The sequence below is a fragment of the Limulus polyphemus genome, unplaced genomic scaffold (genome assembly GCF_000517525.1).
Source record: "Limulus polyphemus unplaced genomic scaffold, Limulus_polyphemus-2.1.2 Scaffold908, whole genome shotgun sequence".
NCBI classification, from domain to species: domain Eukaryota; kingdom Metazoa; phylum Arthropoda; class Merostomata; order Xiphosura; family Limulidae; genus Limulus; species Limulus polyphemus.
In genome coordinates this window covers 296-21,868 of record NW_013666518.1, presented here as the reverse complement: position 1 = coordinate 21,868, position 21,573 = coordinate 296, and the positions used below count along the sequence as shown (strand labels likewise).

General features: G+C 30.5%; 2 protein-coding genes across 3 annotated transcripts in view; one reads left to right on the top strand and one right to left on the bottom strand.

Annotated features, from left to right (window-relative positions):
* LOC106461169 (VWFA and cache domain-containing protein 1-like) overlaps nucleotides 1-12,978 on the top strand; it is a 53,724-nt gene extending 40,746 nt beyond the window's left edge. The window contains exons 19-28 of one of the 2 annotated variants that reach the window (XM_022388029.1): nucleotides 434-556; nucleotides 1,512-1,611; nucleotides 3,387-3,485; nucleotides 3,936-4,001; nucleotides 4,649-4,735; nucleotides 7,404-7,519; nucleotides 7,972-8,088; nucleotides 8,764-8,909; nucleotides 9,252-9,479; nucleotides 9,644-12,978. In XM_022388029.1, the coding sequence (XP_022243737.1) occupies nucleotides 434-556; nucleotides 1,512-1,611; nucleotides 3,387-3,485; nucleotides 3,936-4,001; nucleotides 4,649-4,735; nucleotides 7,404-7,519; nucleotides 7,972-8,088; nucleotides 8,764-8,909; nucleotides 9,252-9,479; nucleotides 9,644-10,056 (1,495 nt within the window). In that variant the 3' untranslated portion in view covers nucleotides 10,057-12,978. Of the gene's footprint in view, nucleotides 1-433; nucleotides 557-1,511; nucleotides 1,612-3,386; nucleotides 3,486-3,935; nucleotides 4,002-4,648; nucleotides 4,736-7,403; nucleotides 7,520-7,971; nucleotides 8,089-8,763; nucleotides 8,910-9,248; nucleotides 9,480-9,643 lie in introns of both variants that reach the window. The other variant, XM_022388028.1, reaches the window with a different exon arrangement.
* Nucleotides 12,979-17,245: 4,267 nt separating this feature from the next.
* LOC106461168 (myophilin-like) lies at nucleotides 17,246-20,315 on the bottom strand (the record flags this gene model as incomplete). The annotated part of the gene is made up of 2 exons (XM_013920961.2): nucleotides 17,246-19,161; nucleotides 20,235-20,315. Coding segments are annotated over 2 exons (276 nt in total), but the record flags the coding sequence as incomplete, so codon positions are not given.
* Between the last annotated feature and the right edge of the window lie 1,258 nt (nucleotides 20,316-21,573).

The following is a 21,573-nucleotide window of genomic DNA, read 5'->3' as shown; positions in this document are numbered from 1 at the left end:
TATATATATATATATATATATAATGTTTCTTTTGTTATGATCATCAGTTTTGACTGAAATGTGATTCATTTTGGGGATACTTTTATTCAATTGAACAGTGTAATTTAAAATAGTCCTTTCAAAAGCTACGTAATATTCAAACATTTGTGAGGGAAAAAAGCTTGATTATATATTTTCATTATATATGTTTGGTTAGTGTAAGTTATTTTTACTTTATATCTATTGGGAAGCTTTTAAGAACATATTTTTAAATTGTTGGCTCTTAAAATAGTATTTACAGTTTTAAATTGCATTTGTCAAAGTGTGTTGTTGTAGATTCCAGGATGAAGAAATATATTTTTTTGTAAGTATTACAGTTTTTAGTAATACTATATAATGGACTGTGTTATTTTTGGAGTTTTATTAGTTTTTTTCTTTTTTCTATGTAAAACAGACATGCTTCTATGCATAGTTCATTTGACACCATCAAAGCTGTTTTGGGGATGGACTTTACATTAGGATACTTTTACAAACTGCTGGTAGATGCCATCCCATTGTGTGAGAAAGATAGAGTGGTGTAAGTACCATTTGATTGAACCATTGCATAGAGTGTTGTAAATACCATTTGATTGAAACATTGCATAGAGTGTTGTAAATACCATTTGATTGAACCATTGCATAGAGTGTTGTAAATACCATTTGATTGAACCATTGCATAGAGTGTTGTAAATACCATTTGATTGAACCATTGCATTGAGTGTTGTAAGTACCATTTGATTGAACCATTGCATTGAGTGTTGTAAGTACCATTTGATTGAAACATTGCATTGAGTGTTGTAAGTACCATTTGATTGAAACATTGCATTGAGTGTTGTAGGTACCATTTCATTGAAACATTGCATTGAGTGTTGTAGGTACCATTTCATTGAAACATTGCATTGAGTGTTGTAGGTACCATTTGATTGAAACATTGCATTGAGTGTTGTAGGTACCATTTGATTGAAACATTGCATTGAGTGTTGTAAGTACCATTTGATTGAAACATTGCACACAAGTCAGAAGGATTTTCTTACATTTTCTGTTCTAATTTTAACTTTTTATTATGAATGAAAACAATTATTGGTTAGATACAGGGTGAGACATAGCCTGGTTATCTTGAGTGAGAACTGTTTTTGAATGTCCAACCAGAGGTGCATGGGTCAGGAGTGTCCTTAATGGTTAGCATGTTGGTCTGCAGATTGAACAGCCCAAGGTATGAGAAAGGATGCTGCTGAAAAGTATGTGAACATGTTATAAAAATGACAGTCAGTCTATTTATTTGGTTCCAAGAGCTGTTCAAGACTCCTGTGACAAATGTTGCTTTCCTCTGATCAGCAGTTGAAAATTTGAGATGGCTGTACCTGAACTATAGGATTGGCTTATGTGTAATAAGATGCCAATAACTTTTTATTTATACTGCTTTTTTTTTATTGATTTTGAATGTGAAACAATTTTTGTAAATACAGTTATTAAATTAAAGTTTTATCTTTCAGGTGTTTCATAATGGATGATAAAGGCTACTTAATAGCTCATCCTGGACTTATTGAACCAAATGGACGTGGACCAATTGAACAACAGCACATAACCCACAAGGTATTTTTCATATCTTCTAGAATGAACTAGAACACCAAAAACTGTCTTTCTTTTGAAAAACTCACAATATCAGTTTTCAATAACATATTTACTTTTTTTGAAGACTTCTGGAATAATGAAATTTATAAATATTTTTTGTAACACTTCTGAAATTTGTGTGACTATTAAGTTTCTCACATTATAGTTCATTACCTTAATGTATTGATGGACTGAATTTAAGTTTACTTAATGTATTATTAACTCCTTAAGTAGGTAGTTTTGGGGATAGAAATGCACCTTGCAGTGGGTACTTTTTTCCTTTTTAATAATAATGATTGTCATTGTGTAGAAGTTAACTGTTTGAAATGATGGTGAAATACAACATTTTGTTCACATAATTTACTTAATAGTTTGTTGTTCCATGGTGTGCTCTGAAGCAGGGTGCTGGTCAGTCAGTTAAAACAAACTGTTTTTGAAAAAGAGTTCTAAGTATTGAAAAATGCATTCTTCATCCTGAACATAAACCGATATTTCACTGTTGCCACAAAACTCGGATGCAGTTCTCTATCTACATACTTAAAGTTCAGCCACTGTCAAAAGTTTCAGTCTCAATATAATAATCACTTTCTTAATTAAAATACCCCAATCACTTTCTGAGTTGATATTAAATAACTATAAGTCTCACTTTCACTGATTTTATCCCTGATTGTACTTTCATTTATGCCTTGCATATGTCTGCATTTCATGGATGTGACCATGTTTGTTGACACTTGTCAAAGGAGTTAAGAGTTCAGGATGTATTTCAAGACAAAAGTTGATTTGTTTGTTATCTCTAAGTGAAGGAACTAAGAGACAATAGAAATAGCTTGAAGAGTATAAGCAGCTTATGAGATTTAACATTTTTTTAAGTCTGAACTTTTGTTTCTTAGAATATTTGTACAAAATAATTTTGCTAGAAAGAGTTAAAATCTAGATTACAATACTTCATTAAGGAACATCTTAAAGAGATGTTTGAAATAATTTTTTGAATAATTAGGCTATGAAGCATTAAGATTATAGCTATTTTTCATCTAATTTTTTTCTCAGAGGTCTCAGAATAATGCAGTTTCCATGAAAAATATAATGATTACTAGTATAAAAGCCCATCAAAAAATGATGGGAAACCATTGTTGAATGATTAACGAAAATTATAGAATTTAACTAAAACGAATTTGTCTGTACCTTCAAAATGCACCTACTTTTCACTTATTTCATCAGTTTTGAAGTAATTCTTTAATCACCACATTTTAAATAAAACTATACAGAAAAGTGAAATGTTATCGTGAACAAAAGTATGTGTGTACTCTTGAGCCTTTTCACTGTATCTAGGTCAGGAACTAGAAAACATGGTGCAGACATTCTGACACAAATTTTCAACTGTACAAAGGGTAAAAGATAAATACCTATATTTACATAACTTCTTTAAAAAAAAAAAAGAAATTCACCAAATTTGTTTTCTGATGTGTTTTAAATCCATGTTTGTCTATTTTCAAACCAGCTTCTTTTAATAATAACTCTTAAACAAAATTTGGAATTATGGCTAAGAGATTTTAAAGGTATGATTTTTTTCTTTGTTACTTATTTGTTTTATAAAAAAAAAAAAAACAAAACTTGTAATAGCAACAAGCACTATAAATTGATGAGTTGCTGCAAGATTTATCGAATCATTTCATTTTGGAAAACTGTTCATATTTTGTTTTTAACTTTTCTTGACATAAAGGTAAAAATTTCATTGTACATCAAGTATTAATTTTTAGGAACCTCTGGTAGCCAATGACATTGTGAACCATGAAGGATTTGTGAAGAAAAAGCTGTGCAACAGTTTCAGTGATCGTACAGTACAGAGATTCTATCAGGTGAGATGTAGAAATGACTTGATTTTTCTGTTTGTGTGTGTGTGTGGGGGTGGGGGGGGGGTACATCACTGTAAAAGATGTTGTTTTCCAAGATTGAAACACAAACAGTGGCCCCAGTTTTGTACATAAGGAAAACCTGTATCTCATAAACTACTCCAACAAAGCAGGAATAGTATTCCAGTTTTAAAAGTTATATGCTGTCAAAGTGTATTTAGTCAAAATAGCGTGAATATTACTCTATCATTACAGATTATTTTTAATCTTGTTGCCTATAAGTAACTTTTATTGTGAGCATATGAATTGAATTGGGCTTTCTATTAATTGTAAATTGTTGTATATTATTTTATTATATTCGATTAAGAAGCATATTAGTTTTCTCTACTTTCTTTGTTTTTTGTCATTGGTAATGCGTCTTAAATGATCTATTTAGTGATCAACCTTGTCTTTCAGTTCGACCTAACTCTTGATAGAGTGTTGACCAACCTAGTTCGAGGAGAACATTGTGCAAAATATCAGGCAAGTGACAGTATTTTCAGTTTCAACCAATGAAGAGGCAATAAAAGAAAAGCTTGATATCAATAATATTTGTTTGAGTCAATGTTAGGATAATTTTTAATGTGCATTACTCCCCAATTATTTTAGAATTACAAATTATAAACTTAGGAAATATACTAATTTCCTTCCAGTGAATTTTGCAATTGTCCAATTGATAAAATATGATGCAGTGGAAATAATAATATGTTAAACATAAATCATTATTGTGTATTGAAATTTTAAGGTCACAAAATACTTGTAGAAACTGTGCTTTTATCATTTTTACTTGCAGCATTATATATTAAATCCCATTTCTAATTCATTAGAAGTCATAATTGTGGTACGTGACTCTAGAATGTACTGTCATATTTTGTGGTCCAAGAATTTATAGTGCAGAGCAGGAGGAATTCAAACTTGTGGATGTCTTCTTACATATTAGCAGAGTCGTAGATTTAAATCTTGTCTCAGTTTCAGTTTTCACTTCAGAAAAAACTTAATTTCATAATTTCCAAAGTTAATTCATTGGAGTATTAGCTGTATTTACTTTATTTTTCTGTTTATATTGTGGTTTACTAAAATATTTCTTTATTTATTTACTTTGTTTTGCATTTCATTATTGAATCATTCAGATCACACTAGTGCCAGGTACTAACCTATATCTTGGAATTGTGAACCAGACATGTGAAGCCGTCACAGCCTTTTGTCCATGTAGTATGGTAAGTTGAAAATCATTACATATTTTGCTGTAAAATCAGGGTTTTGTAGTATTTCATAAATATTTTCATTTTGTATTATTATAATTGTGTTCAATTTTCCACATGTCCATCCTAGTATCTAGACCCTGTAGTAATTGTTTTATTTCACAAAAATGTTAGGTATTACCTTACATCATTTTGTATTAAAGTCATATGGTGCTACTAGTGGTTTCTTAAAATAGATACTGATTGCATGGGTTAACTTAATATTCTTCAGATGAGTTAAGACTGTGTAATTATTTAGAAATGAAAATCTAACATATAGGAAAATATTCTGTGCACTGTTGTTACATTTTTACACATTCATAAGAGAAACATACAAGTACTTACATTCATGAAGGATGTTCCCAGGTTATATATACTTGTATTTATGTTATTAATGATATTTTATCCACCTATATCAATATTAAATTCTAAATTCAGTTTAGCCCATCTAAGACAATGAAAACTATTGTGGTACCAATAAATTTCATACAGTTTGTGATTAGTTCATTGCCATTTCTGGTACACCTTGTTGAAATATTTTAATCTTCAAGGCAAGTTTCAGTTAGAATGTTTGTAGGTGGAACCCGTGCAATCAAGAACTTGTGTTCAAGAACCCAGTCTCTTGTAAGCCTTAACTTTAAGACCACATTTGTACTCCTTCTAATTTCATATACAAAAGTAAAAAAAAGATCTGATTTAGGGAAGCATGGAAATTATGGTACAAATTTACTTTAAAGTTAAACATTTTTTATTTCTTATAACCAGATATAATCTCTGAAAATTTATAAGTCTAGGCTGAACTTGGGCCTAATATGGCATAATAACAAGCTTAACCTGAATAATCTGTGGTAAACATTTATATCTAGTACTGATGCACAGGTACCTGGCTGGGTATTGGGCTACTCGGAAATACTCGGCTTCGGTCGAGTGTCGATATTAGGCATCTAAGCCCTAATCTTTGTGGCAACTAATGCAGTACTGAAAGTTACAGTCAGTAATTGGTTTAGTTATAAAAATAAAAACAAAACGTGTTTCGAGCAACAAAGACTAACCACCTGCTGAAATTTGGGTATTCAGAGAACAATAGGGGTTAATAACAGGCATGGCTTGAGAAGTGGATTTCTGGGGAAGGTGTGGGTTTTGAGAACAATAGAGGTTAAGGTTTGAGAAGTTGGGGCAAAGCATTGAAAGTTGAAAGAAAACTTGAATGTTCTGTTGGTGATTGTTCGGTTAAAGGTAATAAACGTAAACATCAATTTTGTTTTTGTTTCTAGTTTTTTTTTAGGGGGGGCAAGGAGAAAACCTGGTCCCGGCTGACACCCATACCCAGCCAAAGCTTAGTGACCGGGTACCTGGACCCGGTATTTGGCCAAATTTTACTACCCATGCATCCCTAATATCTAGTACCTTTTTGTTGTACATCTTTAGCCCTGAATTAAAAGTATTGAAGTACATTCCAAATCAACTACAAGATTACCAAAATTTAAGACTTAAACTTGAGCAAACTCCAACTCAGTTGGTGAACTTTAGCTTTATACTATTGATGTATTAAGATGTATTTAAAACAAGCTTCAGAGATTAAAGTAAAGTGTTGAACTGGGCTAACTGAGGTTCAGATGCTTGAATCAAGTACTGGTTTAACTCAATTTAAGATACTTCACAAGTGTTACCCTGAATACATTTAGGATACATAAAATGATTACATATTAAAGTATATTAAAAGTCAGATGCAACATTACTAAGGCTATGTTTTATACAACAAAATATATTTGGCAATTATTTGCCTTTTATTTTGACAGATAGATAACACAAGCCTACGATGGTTTTATTGTCTCAAAATTTTTACATGTTCTACAGTAATTCCTGGACGCTGAATCCAAAAATGATATCCGTTTTTCTTCGTCATGTACAGATTTTTTACAAAACGTCATAATGCAATACATAAAAAAAAAAAACCACAACACAGTTTGAGACTACAAGACGTAGATTTCACAAAAGAAATCAGGATGAATGAGGATGCATATTTGTTTGACATCAATGTTCTTCCCTTTTCTTCAGTTTGAATTTTTGTTAACAAACATAATAATAAAAAAATGTTCATTGTGGTAAACGAAATTATAATTTGATCTAAGTAAGAGATTTTTCTTCCCAATTTGTAAAAATCCTTCCGTGTTAAAAAAAAGAATATTATTTTCGAAATCTGCATAGCTGAATTATGGAAAATCTGCTATTAAAACCAAAAAAAGAACTTTTATGTAGTTTAATTTCACAGGCCTGTGTAATCAGTGACCTTGTCTTTCACCTTTTGAAAATATCTGTACATTTACTTTCTTTTTTCATCATTAGTCAAACACACTGATTCACTATAGGCTGTCATTTTTAAATGTAATGACACATTAACTAAGAGAAAGGAATTCACTACAAGATGTATCAGGGTAGAAATTGCAAGTACCACATAAATCTAGCTCCAGGGTCTTTCAGTTCCTGAATATCTTCGAATCTGATGTTATCCCAAAAAAAGATGATGTTGATGAATTCTATAAGTTTATGTATATCACTCTGCATAGTTGTTGACAGTACTTTTAATTCAATTTTTTGTATATTAAAATTTTTATTTTAATAAATACTTGCACAATGTTTACAGATAGATAGATTGTGTTTAAATTGTCATCGAATGGAACAGAAAGAATGTGAATGCCCCTGTGAGTGTCCACTTGAGATGAACCTTTGTACTGGTCAGCTTGTGGATGAAGAAGATAGGTAACCTAGATTATCTAGTAATATGTGTTTTTAATGATGTGATTAAAAAGAGTTTATAATGAAGAAAATGTTTTCTTAAGTAATATATAGAAAACCAGCTGAAAAATGTTAGATTATTTGATGGATTTTTAATATACATTTTTTTGTATTTTAGTAGACTGTAAAAGAATAGTATATCTTTCTAATAGATAAAAAGTTTTTTTATACACAAGTACATCTTTATATTCATTCATTACTAAGAAAGGCTAAAGTAGTTTGAACTGCTATTTGCAGTAGATTACAATGTGTATATTTGTGTGTCTGTTAGGTAGGTGTGGTTGCTTTTCTTTCTGTTACAGGGTGGGTAATTACATGTGAAAAGTTCAATGTTTAAAACTTATTTTGAGTTTTAATTTAATATCACATATAATTCTAATGTTAATACCAAATTGAGCTATATTTGTTTATGATAGAAATCCCAGTTGTCCTTGGGAGCCAGAAGAACTTCAGTTGCCTTTTATAGATCCCGATTTCTTGGAGTTCTTAGAACCATGCTTTGAAAACCATTGTCTTGCTCGAACCACTGAGAGGTAGGATATTGAATTAAATTTCACCTTTTGTTCAAAGAATCACTGAAATGGTATCAATAAAGGAAGACAAAATGTGTACAAAAACTTTATTACAGTTACTTACAATGTTTCTAGCATTTTACTATTGAACAGAAATCTTTTTTTATTTTGTTTCTGTACGTTTTTAAAACATTGATTTTGGTAATCTGAATGTTCTGGAAAATTACAGCTGTCCACTTGTGTGTGTGTGTATATATAATATACTTTGCTTGCTATTAAAATATAGTAGTCTGATGAAATGTGCCCTATAACTTAACTGTGACAGGATCTTAAACTGGTTAATTCAGAGGTTTTAGTTAATATTCATATAGAAAAAGATTCAGAGATTGGTTCCATTTCAGTTAGATTACTCAGATAGTTATAATATATATAACTGATTCATATAAATATGTATTTCTTGGATGTATTGTTTATATAATAGTACGGTATAGTAATTTATAATTTAAATGGGCCTAGTGATATTTAAAGCATGCTGGACTGTGAATCTTGAGAGTCCATGGTTTGTAACTGTATGAATCTCTGAAACAAAGCTAAATGTTTTTCAAGTTTGGAAATTTAAATTAAAAAACAAGTTACAAATTTACAACTTTTAAGTTGTCCTTTCCCTATAAATTTTTTATGATGTTATTTTTCTAGTGAGTGTTTTGGTGTACTTGGATGTGAATGGTGCCAGATGGAGACTGATGGTGTGACTCAGCTTAAGAAAAGCTATTGTGTGGAACAAAGAAAATGTTTTGGGGGAGTTTTGGGTGCCAGAACACCCTATGCAGATGAGATTATTGGTATATTTTTCCAAATTACTTATAGCCCATTTGATAAAGTTCAACTCTAAAAATAAAAAAAGTTCATAGTATTTTGTCAATAATTTCTTAAGCTTACTTAGTTAAATGTTTTAGTTTAATAGCCATAGCTAGAGAAGAAAATAATAGAATATTATTGACCAGAAGGTTGTGGACTAAAGAGTCTTGTTTTCTCCTGATATGTCAACAAACAAGATGAATGCACATGTTTATGACAAAAAAATATGGAAAACTGAACTGAGATTACAATATCTTTAAGACTCTTCAAAGCATTTAAACACTGTACATGGCTTATAGTAATGTGTGTTTGTTTTTGACCAGAAGGTCTTCCACTTGAAGAATTGTTGGGTATCAAGAGTACTCCAGTTGGCCCAGTAGCTGGTGGGATCATGGGTTGTTTTCTGGTTCTGGCTTTGGCATTCTACTGCTATCGACACCATGTTCAGCGTGGGCCATCTCCCTACATGCCATCAGCTCCAAATACAACATTCCCAATGTCTCAGTTGGACAATGAACCAGATGAAACAGAATTTAATGAAGACCTTCATCCTGGTATGTAGGACATTTAAGATTATCTATGATATTTCAATCCAATGGAAAAAAGTTTTAAAAAAAAACATTATTAAAAAAAAGCAATACCATAATGATACAATGGTTTATACTTTTCAATCATTTGATTATTTTATATATATATTACTTTTTATCTCTATTTACAGTAGCTCATTCTAATGTGGTACTGCAGAGTTTTGAAAATGCTGTTCCCGTTTCTCCTTATCGAGCAAATAGTGCATACCGAAGGCCAGCAGGTGGTGAGAGTGACCATGGTTACAGTACAATGACTCCTCATGAAGACTCTGAACATATGCCACCTTATTTTGAACCTTTACTGATAGGAAAGGATTGGCACCACGTTCCTGCATCTCAACAGTCGGTAAGTAGTTGTAGTCGAGCATCATCACCTGTACCCCATCCTCATCCCCACAGTGTGACACCACCCATTTCCTATTACGGGATACAGAGCAACAGACCTTGGGCTAGTGGATTCTCAGCGTTCAGAGATCCATCACAGACTGTTATACCAGAGGTTCCGTACCACAGTGAACATTTGACTCAGGCACAGATCCATTAACTGTTCATTGTCTGTGTATACATAGCTGCATACTAATGTATGTGAACCTGAACTTTAATGACTTGTGCTGCTCAATTTCTGCACGAGAGTGTTGTCTGATTGTACCAAAATAGTCCATAGGTGCCAAGTTGTGATCAGTCATGTCTTGTTTACTCTAGTTCATAGTTTATACAGTTTAAAAGAGTGGCAAGAATAATTTCATATTTTTCATTTTGTTGTTAAAACGGGTTGACTTGTACACGTATGTTTGTAAATTCATTAGTTGATGTTTTTGTAAAATGTAAGTATATTGTGTAAGTAACTAAATGTCACAAGGTTAAATAATTCATCTTTTTTCTATATAGTTTTTGTTGCTTGAGCATTGTCATTTTAGAAATTGTATATAGTCATCTTATACTTACATACAGTGTGATGGGTGGTTTCCAAAATGTAAGTATCTCATCAAATTTCAGTTTAAGCTATGCAAGTTTGTTTTGACTGAAATAGCATTTGTGATCTTCCTCTGTATTGTAGTGCCTTTTGTTAAAAACAAACACTGAAACCCAGTTGTTGATAATCTTGTGTAAAATAAAAATTCAATAATAGTTACATTTATTAACTAATTTTTTTTTTAAATGTAAACACTATTTAAATAAGACAATTAAGTAAGTGACAATTTCCAGTGCATCAACTTGGTGAAGAGTAGGAATGCAGTTTGGGTAATCACAGTTCCGGTACCACAACTAGACACTTATGTAATGTTTGTAACTATACTTTACGATCTGAAAAAGTGACTTGTATGATCGTGATTACATAAACCTACCTTCGAGTTTAGTTATTTTTCAGAAATATTCTTCTTTTTTTTTTAATATCCTTTCTAGGAGGAAGGAAAACAAGCTGATATTAATAATACAAGTTTTGTGTCCAAATTTCTTTAAGGGACATTCATTTATGTTTTTCAGCAAGTTATATGAAAATATTCAAAGCTAAAATTGTAAGTTACAGTATAAATGAAAGGTTTCACATTTAACACTATTTGGTAATTTTGTATTCCATATTAAGAGCTATATGTAAAAACCTGTGTTACTGACTGATCACAGTTGTCATCACCCATGAAAGGAAACACTTTGAGGATCTGTGACAGAGCTTTTTGGTGCATAATTTAATAATTTGAGGTTAATTTTTGATACAAGATATAGTGAATCAGAAATAATTTCAAGACCAGCTGGAAAGAAGTTACAACTGGTATTTGAAGCACAGTTTTCAATACGTACTGTGTATGTACTTTTTTACTAGCCCTAAGATGACATTGTAGTGTTATCAGTACTTTAGACAGTGTAGGTATCATGAGGTTGTAATGAACTGCATTTGCTTTATTTCTAGAAGCTATGTTTTGGTCTGTATGCTGAGGTTTTTTTCTTCAGGTCCTGAAGAAAGCTCCAGCATGGAAGTTGAAATAAACAGAAAGCAGTTCAATAAAAATTTCAACCCCTAGAACATAGTAGTAACCAGCACAAATGATTAAAAACAGTAGAATCAAGTATGTTGTGATGTAATACAAAAAATGTAGTGGAACTATAATCAAGTAACATCTTAATAAATATACGTGTATTTTATTGATGACACAACATCATTTGGTAAGTTTTATAGGTAAATCATTGCTGTTGGAAATATACTAGAATTATATTGTAAAGAATGACAAATTTGGCCACACAGAATTAGTGGCATGTATGTAGAAAGTATTGGTATTTATAATATAAATATTCGTAGGTATACCATTTCCATTTAAGTTTTATGATGAGAAATCTAAAGTATTGATGCACGTTTTTTATTATTTGTAGCATTTTGTATAAATGATAAAATATGTACAAGAACAGCCACATGTAGGGGACATATAAAATTCTGATTACTGTTGAAAGTTAATAGTCATTTGTCTGGTAAGATGTATGCAAAAGATTCTGTTCTGGCGTGGTTGTGTTTTGTACTTATTTTACATGTCAACCTTAAATTCAAAGATTAGTCCAACCTTATAGTAATTAAACCATAATCCTACTCTCATATTAAGTGCCAGGTTTTATAGAAGACATTTATTGTTAAAAAGCAAGTTTGCAGTGTAAAGTTGTAATTATACTAACAACAAAATAGTACAATATTTTCACAATTTCCTGAAGTTGTTAAAGTTCATTCAGAAGGGTAGCATGAAATATTTACATAGTATTTTTGTTTCATTAACACTGACTTGTTTTTTTGTAAGTTTTCAGAAAACTTAGTTTTTCAGTATTTATTTTCCAAATAACATACATTTTGCAAGCCACACTTGGAACCAAATTGTAATATTTCCAATTTATCACCAAAAACAAATAAAGTACTCACAGATATGAAGCTTGATTTGTTTTATTAACCTTGCTAAAGGGTTCCCAGTTCTTAAAATTTTAAATGTGAAATTTTTGTAATATTTCTTCCATCTCGGAGCTTAAATGTTACTGGTCAATTATAAGTATTTTTGTCATATTTATTTGTATGTTTATGAATTTTTTTTTTATCATTGCATCTGTACTTGTGTATGAGGATTTGAAAACTAACTTGTTAATTTCAATCTACAAGTACACTTTGTTATTTTAGCATGGTGCATGTGTTGTAAGAATAGTGACATTACAAGGACTATTTTACTGTATTGATACTAAAATTATGATGTGAATCTGAAACATGTACAGATTAAAGTTCATTTTTGTAGTATGTTACTGTGCAGTTTTTTCAACTTCGACAAGACTTAATAATGTGTAACATCTCTTTGGTTAGATGATGTGCTTCAATCTGTTATGTGTACTTTTCTTGCAGGTGTAATGCATTAACATCCTTTCATTCTCATTTGTGCACACTAACTCCTTATTACAGCTAATGTTGTAAAGTTTCTGAGTTTCAGTAAACAAAAATGTGGAACAAGTGGTGCAGTGTATTTTAAATGTTAAGCCTAATATTTGTGGAAGAAATCACGCACTTGATTGAGGATTTTCTTTAGTTGTCATTTTCTTCTCTTGGTTATTAAACTGGTACAACGTTAAAATCACAAACGTGTAAAAATATTTCAAATTTATCATTTGTCTACCATAATTCACTCCTGAGCAGATCAAACAATTAAAAGTGAAAAACACAAAAAATAGTTGGGCATAATTTTTATCAAAAGAACTAGGCCTAATGGTATCCACTGCTTTCCCAGCTTTTGGCATTTACCACTGTTGATTTCTATAAGATATTTATAATTAATTAAAAGAGATAGTTTTGTTAAAATCATCCAGTAATTTTTAAAATTATTTATGGATGAAAGTTGCCATGCCTGTAAAGGCATCTTGAGGCTTTTTACATTAAGTATATTTTTAATAAAGTCTTCATATAGATACAATACATTTTATCAAAAAAGCATCCAGCTAATATATATCTAATAATTGAGAAATTTCTTAATTGTACTGCCAAGAAATATTTAATAAGAGATAAAATCCATACATCAGTATATTTCATATAAATCCTGCAAAATAATTTATATCAAAGTCTAAATAATCTCTGTTTTGTTTGACTTGTTGTACCTAATACAGGATAAGCAGGAATGTTCAATATTTTAGCACTATAATCTTGTACATTTACAGAAAAAAAAACCCATCTGACTGTAAAATTCTGTCAACTTCTTCATACCAATAACAAAAATATCTTAATGCTAATGGGAAAGCGTTGTATGCTAAATCTTTAGTTTCACACTAATTAAACAATAATATTTATAAAAAAGGAAATAAAAAAAAAATACAATTGAAGATTTTATACAGCTGTCAATGCAGGTGTAAAGATCAGTAAAAGTTTTCTTTCAATGGACATGTTGTAAGCTGGATATTCAGATGCTTAACTTAAAAGAACAGTTTGTACTTTCTAGGTATTTAAGTTAACCATATGAATAACTAGTTTACAACATGTCTTGGTGGAAAGAGAAATTACATCTTGAGGATACTTTAAGAAGCTTAGCTTAACTATGTTTATAACAAGTTGTAGTTTATTTCTTTTAGATTAAACCTACCAACTTGCATGTGAGAGAGAAAAAATTCCTGTGCATTTTTAACTGCACCATTTCTGTAAACCATTTGCCCATGTATGTATATTTGTGAAAAGAGAAGTATATACACAGACCAAATACTGAAGTATATTTAAATGAAACACAGCTAGTAATGGGCAAGCTAGATATAAATACCATACAACACTTGAAACAATGTCAAGAACCACACATGACAACTTGAATGAAATATGCATGTCATCTTAATGATAGATTTTAACAACATTTTCTAAGTAGTAATCCTAGCTTCCTGGAATACTTGTAAATGTTTAATACTTAACTTCATAATGAACAGGGTTGTTAAGTGCCTACAACACTTATGTGATTACCACACTTCATGGTAAGAATGTGAGGCCACTGTTGACATGTATCATTTTAACAGATTTTCAAAATGTATTGTAAAACAGTACCTGTTACACATAGACACACTGATTTCTACCATTAATGTTAATTATAATGTACAATCAACAGTTGTAAAAATTTTCATTTAAGTATAACAGGTAACACATTTTATATGTCTGGTGGTTACAAAAATCCTTAATCATCTATTTGGCATTTTAATACTAGAAATAAACAACCTTATAATACCAGAATGATTTTATTTAATTAGACACTCAATGTTTCACTTTACAGCTTCTTCAGGAGTGTTCACTAAAACAAAAACCATTTGAAGCATTTTATTGTCATTTTGGATAAAGGTGTCTAATTAAATAAAAACATTTTGGTGTTATAAGGTAATTTATATCCAGTATTAATATGTCTTCTATACACCAATATGCACTACAGAAATTAACTATTTGGCACTTTACCCATTCCATACAAAAAAAATTATACACACACAAGTTGTATCCATGAAAAATAATTGAAAGTTTTGTATGAAATAGTCGTACTATTTCAACTTGAAAAGAACCATCAAAAACTCAGTATTTAAACAGTACATCACATTTCCTGATAATAAATATACTTTGAAATCAGTTGAGTTTTTAATATCAAAATACATTCATAGAATAAAAGGGTCAATGAAATGGTAACATAAGTCATTAAATATGCTTTTAATGATTAAGTAACAATACTTTGATTTTTTTTTACACTCCATGTGATATTCTGAGCAAGCTGTGAAAAAAAAATCGAAACTACTACTGTTATAAAAATACATAGCACTCTCACTGTACTGTAACTAACACAGTCTATTACAAAGATTAATTTCCTTAGACAAATTCTGAAATAAAACACCCCCATACCCAATTTCCATCGGGGAAGTTTCATGTTCTCTTATTAATTTGAATGATTTGGTGTAGGAAAATAGTCACCAGCATTATCTGAAATCAGTAAATTATTGTTTCTACAATGAGATGACATTAAATAGATACATGGTGATATTTTAATTTTGCTCTTACAAAACCAACAAATAGTAACTCGGAAAAAGTTTAAATACTGATGTACATCATTCACTGATAATGACTGTTGAATAAGTTTGCTGTTACAAAACCAACAAATAGTAAATAAAAACTAAAGTTTCAATGGGGGTAAATATCTTAAGGTATATTCCCCAGTGCAGAGGTCAGAAAGTGGTTTTTGAGAGGTTTGTAAGATGCAGTTTCTGCGAGTTATAAAAAGCATTTTATATAGTAATGCATACGTGTATTAAAAACCAAGCTCATACCAGTTCAATAAGGTTTAATATAGTGTCAAGAGTTAACTCAGTGTAGTAATTAATATTAACTTCTGATCAAAGTAAGCTTCCTATACAGATAACTAAAAATATACCTAGTAATGAGCATAACTAATTAAATATATTGTACAAACCATCTTACTTATAATGATTAGAATAAAATGTTTATTTAGTTGGGTACACTAACTGTTCATTATTTCTGGCATTAAACCCAACATCTACTTGGGTATAAAAGGGTTCACTATTTGTTGAAATTAGCAGGGTCTTTCCTGTTGATATGTAAAAAAAATTATATATATATTTTTTAGTATGCTAATAACCAGGCTGATGTTTTTATTTCCATATTTGTTCTATATAGCTAAAGAAAAAAGGGATACTTTATATTAATTATTACCGATTTGGGAAAGTGTCAAATTTAAAGACTTAGCAAGTTTTACAAATCAAGCCATTTTTTGAGTCTATTATGACAAGTTTATGGCCATCTCAACCAAAAGATAATCATGATTGTGCTATATGCTGATCAAAGTGACAAACAATTTTTGGTTACAAACTGTAATTCCATAGTTTTCTACAACCACACATTTCTTGCGTGAATGCTGAAAATGCCAAAGTTGTGTGTATTAAACAAGAAACAGTTTTCTTTTCATGAAAACTATACTGAAAGAGATGGTACCAGCTGATATCTACTGTAAAGTGACCAGATTTTCTGGAGTTCAAAGCAGGACACTTAACTGATAAATAAAAAATTGGTTGCATTAAAAAAATTAAAACTTCTTTTCATAAAAATGCATATCATCTTATTATTATAATACTTTCATTAGATATTATTTTCTTTAACAAATCAGGAGTGCATTTTGGAAACATGCAATAAATAAGAATGACATTCATGAAAAATACTATTTAATACTTATAATTCTTACTGGAGAATATTTTCTTAAACAACCTAACATGTTTTGGACATTCAGCATATATACCAAAATAAAACAAACTAATTTCATATTTTGTCAGTTATAACAATATTACTATGTACTAAACACTAATATATGATATTTCAATGATTTCATAGTTTAAAGGTAAATGCCTAATGATGTTTTATGATACAATAAACAAGCTAATTTCATATTATTATATCCTCAATAAATATATGATGATCTATGCATTTGAACATTAATATATGAAAATGAAGGATATTGTATGAGGTCAGGACAAATCTTATGCCCAGTCATAGTACGTTAGCACTTTCCAGTATTAATTTTGATTATGTTGGATATTTAAGTTCATTATCTCCCAAAGTGGGACATTTTGGTGTCCCCTAAAGTTTCTGGGGGACAGGCAGCTCAAATTAATCTAGTGCAATATTAATGGATGACGTGATGATGAAAACGTTTGAACATTTTTTTTGTAGACATATAGGAATCCTTAAACAGAAATAACTTTTGCTTTACATGATTTTGTTCTAAGCATTCTGAACATGTTTAACTGAAGATGACCAATTTTTGTAAGTTGCAGTATTTTTTAGGTTTAATTGCATTTAAAATCCACTTACCAGAACTATTCTCAAATATAATAGTGAAGAGGATAAGAAATGAGGTAAAAGGGTTTTCTTTGATGACTCATTTTCAAAATCTAATACATGTTCAAACCTTTTATCAGTGATAATATAACTACTCAGAATTTTCAATTTTCTGGGGTTTATCTCTTTTAAAACAACAGTGTATTAACTTCCTATTATAAAACATACCAAGTTTCAACTCTAGTTTTGTAATTCAAACAATACACAATGAGAAACTTATCGTTGAAGGTTTTCTAAATACTTTATTTTTGTAACAGAGGCTTTCTTTCCTGTAATACTGATGACATGGAATCTGTGATCAAAAAGAAATCTAGAGCTACAAAGCTAGTATTTCTACCAAATTTATTATCCTTCAGAATATCAAATATTGATGAATCTATAAATTAAACCAATTAACACAAAGCCTTTTATATATGTCAAATGACTGTAACATAATATTATGGAATATCTTTGAAATGTTATCAAAAGCACTTAAAACACTTCCAATACAAAATCAATAGTTAAAAAAATATTACACAGATTACTTATTAAAAACAAAAGAAACAAACATTAACAGAAAAAAAAAGATGGGGGGGGGGGGAAATGGAATAATGATTTGTAACATCTGTAACTGTTTATCAGACTGCTCACTTAACAAAATGTTTCACAATTCACAGAAAATTGACCAATGACTCTACACTACACTACATTTTAACATCAGTTACAAATAAGAACTTGAATCACATTTGGAAAGAAAAATGTCAGAAACAAGAATGGAGGTTAGATAAAGATTACCAAACACCTGTGGTACACTGAATAAATCATAGTTTAATATTAAGTCTCTAAGCTTCAATAACCTATTTCATATCTAAACTACAAACATTTGGTGTTAATTAATGAAAATAAAAGTTATAAAGTCACAAGTCTTCCTTGCATAACAATTCATGGAAAAAAAAAAATGCAAAAACCTATCAACAGTTCAATACCAGAAAGGCACTAATGGTTACAATAAAAGCTTAAAAGAAATTTAACTTTATTTGGTAAGTAAATAAATTTTTTTTGCACTTGCCCTAAGTATGCACTTTCCCTACTACACTACAAAGTTTTCTTACTAAGTTTAAATAACAGATTCATTAGTACAGAGAAAACTTCAGCCATGTAATAAAAATATTGATGTAAGGTTCTCTTGCTTTCTAGATTAAATCACATAAAACATATTCAGTCATTTAAAAAAAAAAAAGATGCTATCTGACCCAACGGTCAACAGTAGTCAATTATAAGTAAAGCCTTTTGAACACATTTAGAACACAATGTTCTTGAATACTCACAATATTGTTACATTAACGTAAACATTGTTTAATATTACTATACGAGCTAAGAGCTCACACAAAAATTTTCAGTACAACTGAAGCTCTTAAAACGTGACCTTTTGATATCTTGTTTATCAAAAATGTAAAACTTCAAAATAATTACTCAGATGTCTAACATATGTACAAAAACAAAAAAAGACTTTAATTTAAATTCTAATTTATCTGGCCACAAAGGAAAAAATGAATACAAAATTTAAAATCAAATAAAAACATAATTTGCCTCCTGTTTGATTTTTATTAAGTTTCATCTCCTGTCAGGAAGAATTTGTCGAATAGAACCATAAGGAGTCATTCCAGCTTGAGAAGCTCCTCTGTTAGTTCCTGTCTGAAGGCTAAGCACAGTTTTACCCATTTCTATTTGTTCCTTGGTAAAGGCTCGCTTATTTTCCTCTGCTACTTTCACTCCTATGACTGGTCCATCAAATCCATTTTTTTGAGCCTACAAGCATCAATTAAAAATGAGGAAAAAGTTCAATAAAGGCTTTCTCAGCTAGTGTAAAAACTGGATATATGATAAAAATTCTAAAATCTCACTCATTTTATATGACTTTTAAGGTGACTAGTAGGACTTCATTTCACTACAAACTGCAGATGAGGTGGTTGATTATAATTTCTTTTCAGGCACATTGTGCTTATATATTATGAATAAAAAACAAAAATATTTTTTTTGGGGAAAATGAAAGGTAAAATCATTATTATTAGTTATTGGTAATTAGTTTTCATAAAACAGTTACCACCATCAGGACTAGTGTGTGATGGTTGATTATATTCAAATAACTTCAATCCTCTTTACCAGAGGTTTGCTTGCACTATAGTACATCTTCTTTCAAAGTTGGAGACAATTAGAACTAATTATTTCACAACAAAATGTCTTTAACTCTAAATCTAAAACCTTTTCAAATAAATGCACTTAAATGTAAAGTTTAATACATGTACTTTAAAATCTAAATAGCCAAACGAAAACCATTTTTCTCTTTCTCTGAAATAGCAATTTCACAAATAAATGAACAGCAATTCTAATTTAGAATATGCACCACTGACAGATTTTACCAATTACTGACTTAAATATGTACACAGTTTTCTCTTCAGACCACATGAAGAATTAACTTGGTATAATTAAAATATCCATTCACTATAAAACAGTTTATATACACAAAAAAAAATTATCAATTCAATCATAATCATTTTATGGTAATTTTAAGGGCATATAATCTTGGAATTAAAGTTAAGTGTATGTGTGTTTTCTTTTACTCTTGGAGATTAACTTCTAATAAATATAACTAAGGAACAGTATTTAAAAAACATCAGTAAGCTTATTCAGTTGAATTCAAATTGCTTCAGACACAAGATAAAAATGTATTTTTAATCTATAATGTATGATGATCATCAAATTGCTCATGACAATTGAATCTTAGAGCCATATAAAAAAAGGTTTTTAATACATCTGTAGTTTTATGTATAACACAAGATATTGAGATTGTACAAAAATATTTGAAGATCAAATATACTTACAAGACCACCAAGAGAATGTAGACAGTTTACCACCTGTAAATAGTAAAATAAAAACAAATACTTAAGATAATGGCCAATCAACTGAACAAATGTTAATAAGTATTGTTCATATCATGCAGTCTTGACTAAAATAAATGCACACAAAATCTTAAAAAATGATAAAATTACATCAAGTTACTTGTTTAACAGAAATTTTTGATATTTTAATTTATAATTTAGTAATTACAAAATCAAAACTTTCTTGACGGATAATTTTGTCTATTTTTTCATAATGAAAAAAGTTTATTTACTCCAACAGCCTTGGAAGTACTGAATCTTATGGACAAAAGTTAGTGAGCAATGATTTTTAGGTAACCAGACTTCAGATCTTCCAGTATCAAGATGGTTAGCATGTATTTCCTAAAAGACCAGACCCAGTGGGAACATGATGATGATTATGTCACTACACTGCAAACTTGAATGAGACCTTGATGAGTGTACAGTCTTTATCAAAAACTTGCTGAAGTGTGGCTGTGATGTAGGATTGTAGGATTCTCGCTTTAAAAAAGGCTCAAGAATGAAATCCATTACCTGGCACAATTACAAGATTCTTGACAACAAAAACTATGGAAAAAGAGGATAAACCAAACATGCCTTCTACATAAATACAAGAAAACCAAAGAACAACAAAGACACAACTTTAGTAATTAATAACCTTTGATTTCCAGTTGTTAACTAATAGCTCACCACTAAGTCTTCTTTTACAGAACAATTTTCAAGAATCACACTTTCAGATAACTACAGGAGCTCTACATTACAGCCACGCTCCAGCAAGCCTTTGACAATGATCTAGTACTCAGACAACTACAGGAGCCCTAAATTACAGCCACGCTCCAGCAAGCCTTTGACAACGATCTAGTACTCAGACAACTACAGGAGCCCTACATTACAGCCACGATCCAGCAAGCCTTTGACAACGATCTAGTACTCAGACAACTACAGGAGCCCTACATTACAGCCACGCTCCAGCAAGCCCTTGACAACGATCTAGTACTCAGACAACTACAGGAGCCCTAAATTACAGCCACGCTCTAGCAAGCCTTTGACAACGATCTAGTACTCAGACAACTAGAGCGTGGCTGTAATGTAGGGCTCCTTTCTCCAGCAAGCCTTTAACAACGATCTAGTACTCAGACAACTACAGGAGCCCTACATTACAGCCACGCTCCAGCAAGCCTTTAACAACGATCTAGTACTCAGACAACTACAGGAGCCCTACATTACAGCCACGCTCCAGCAAGCCTTTAACAACGATCTAGTACTCAGATAACTACAGGAGCCCTACATTACAGCCACGCTC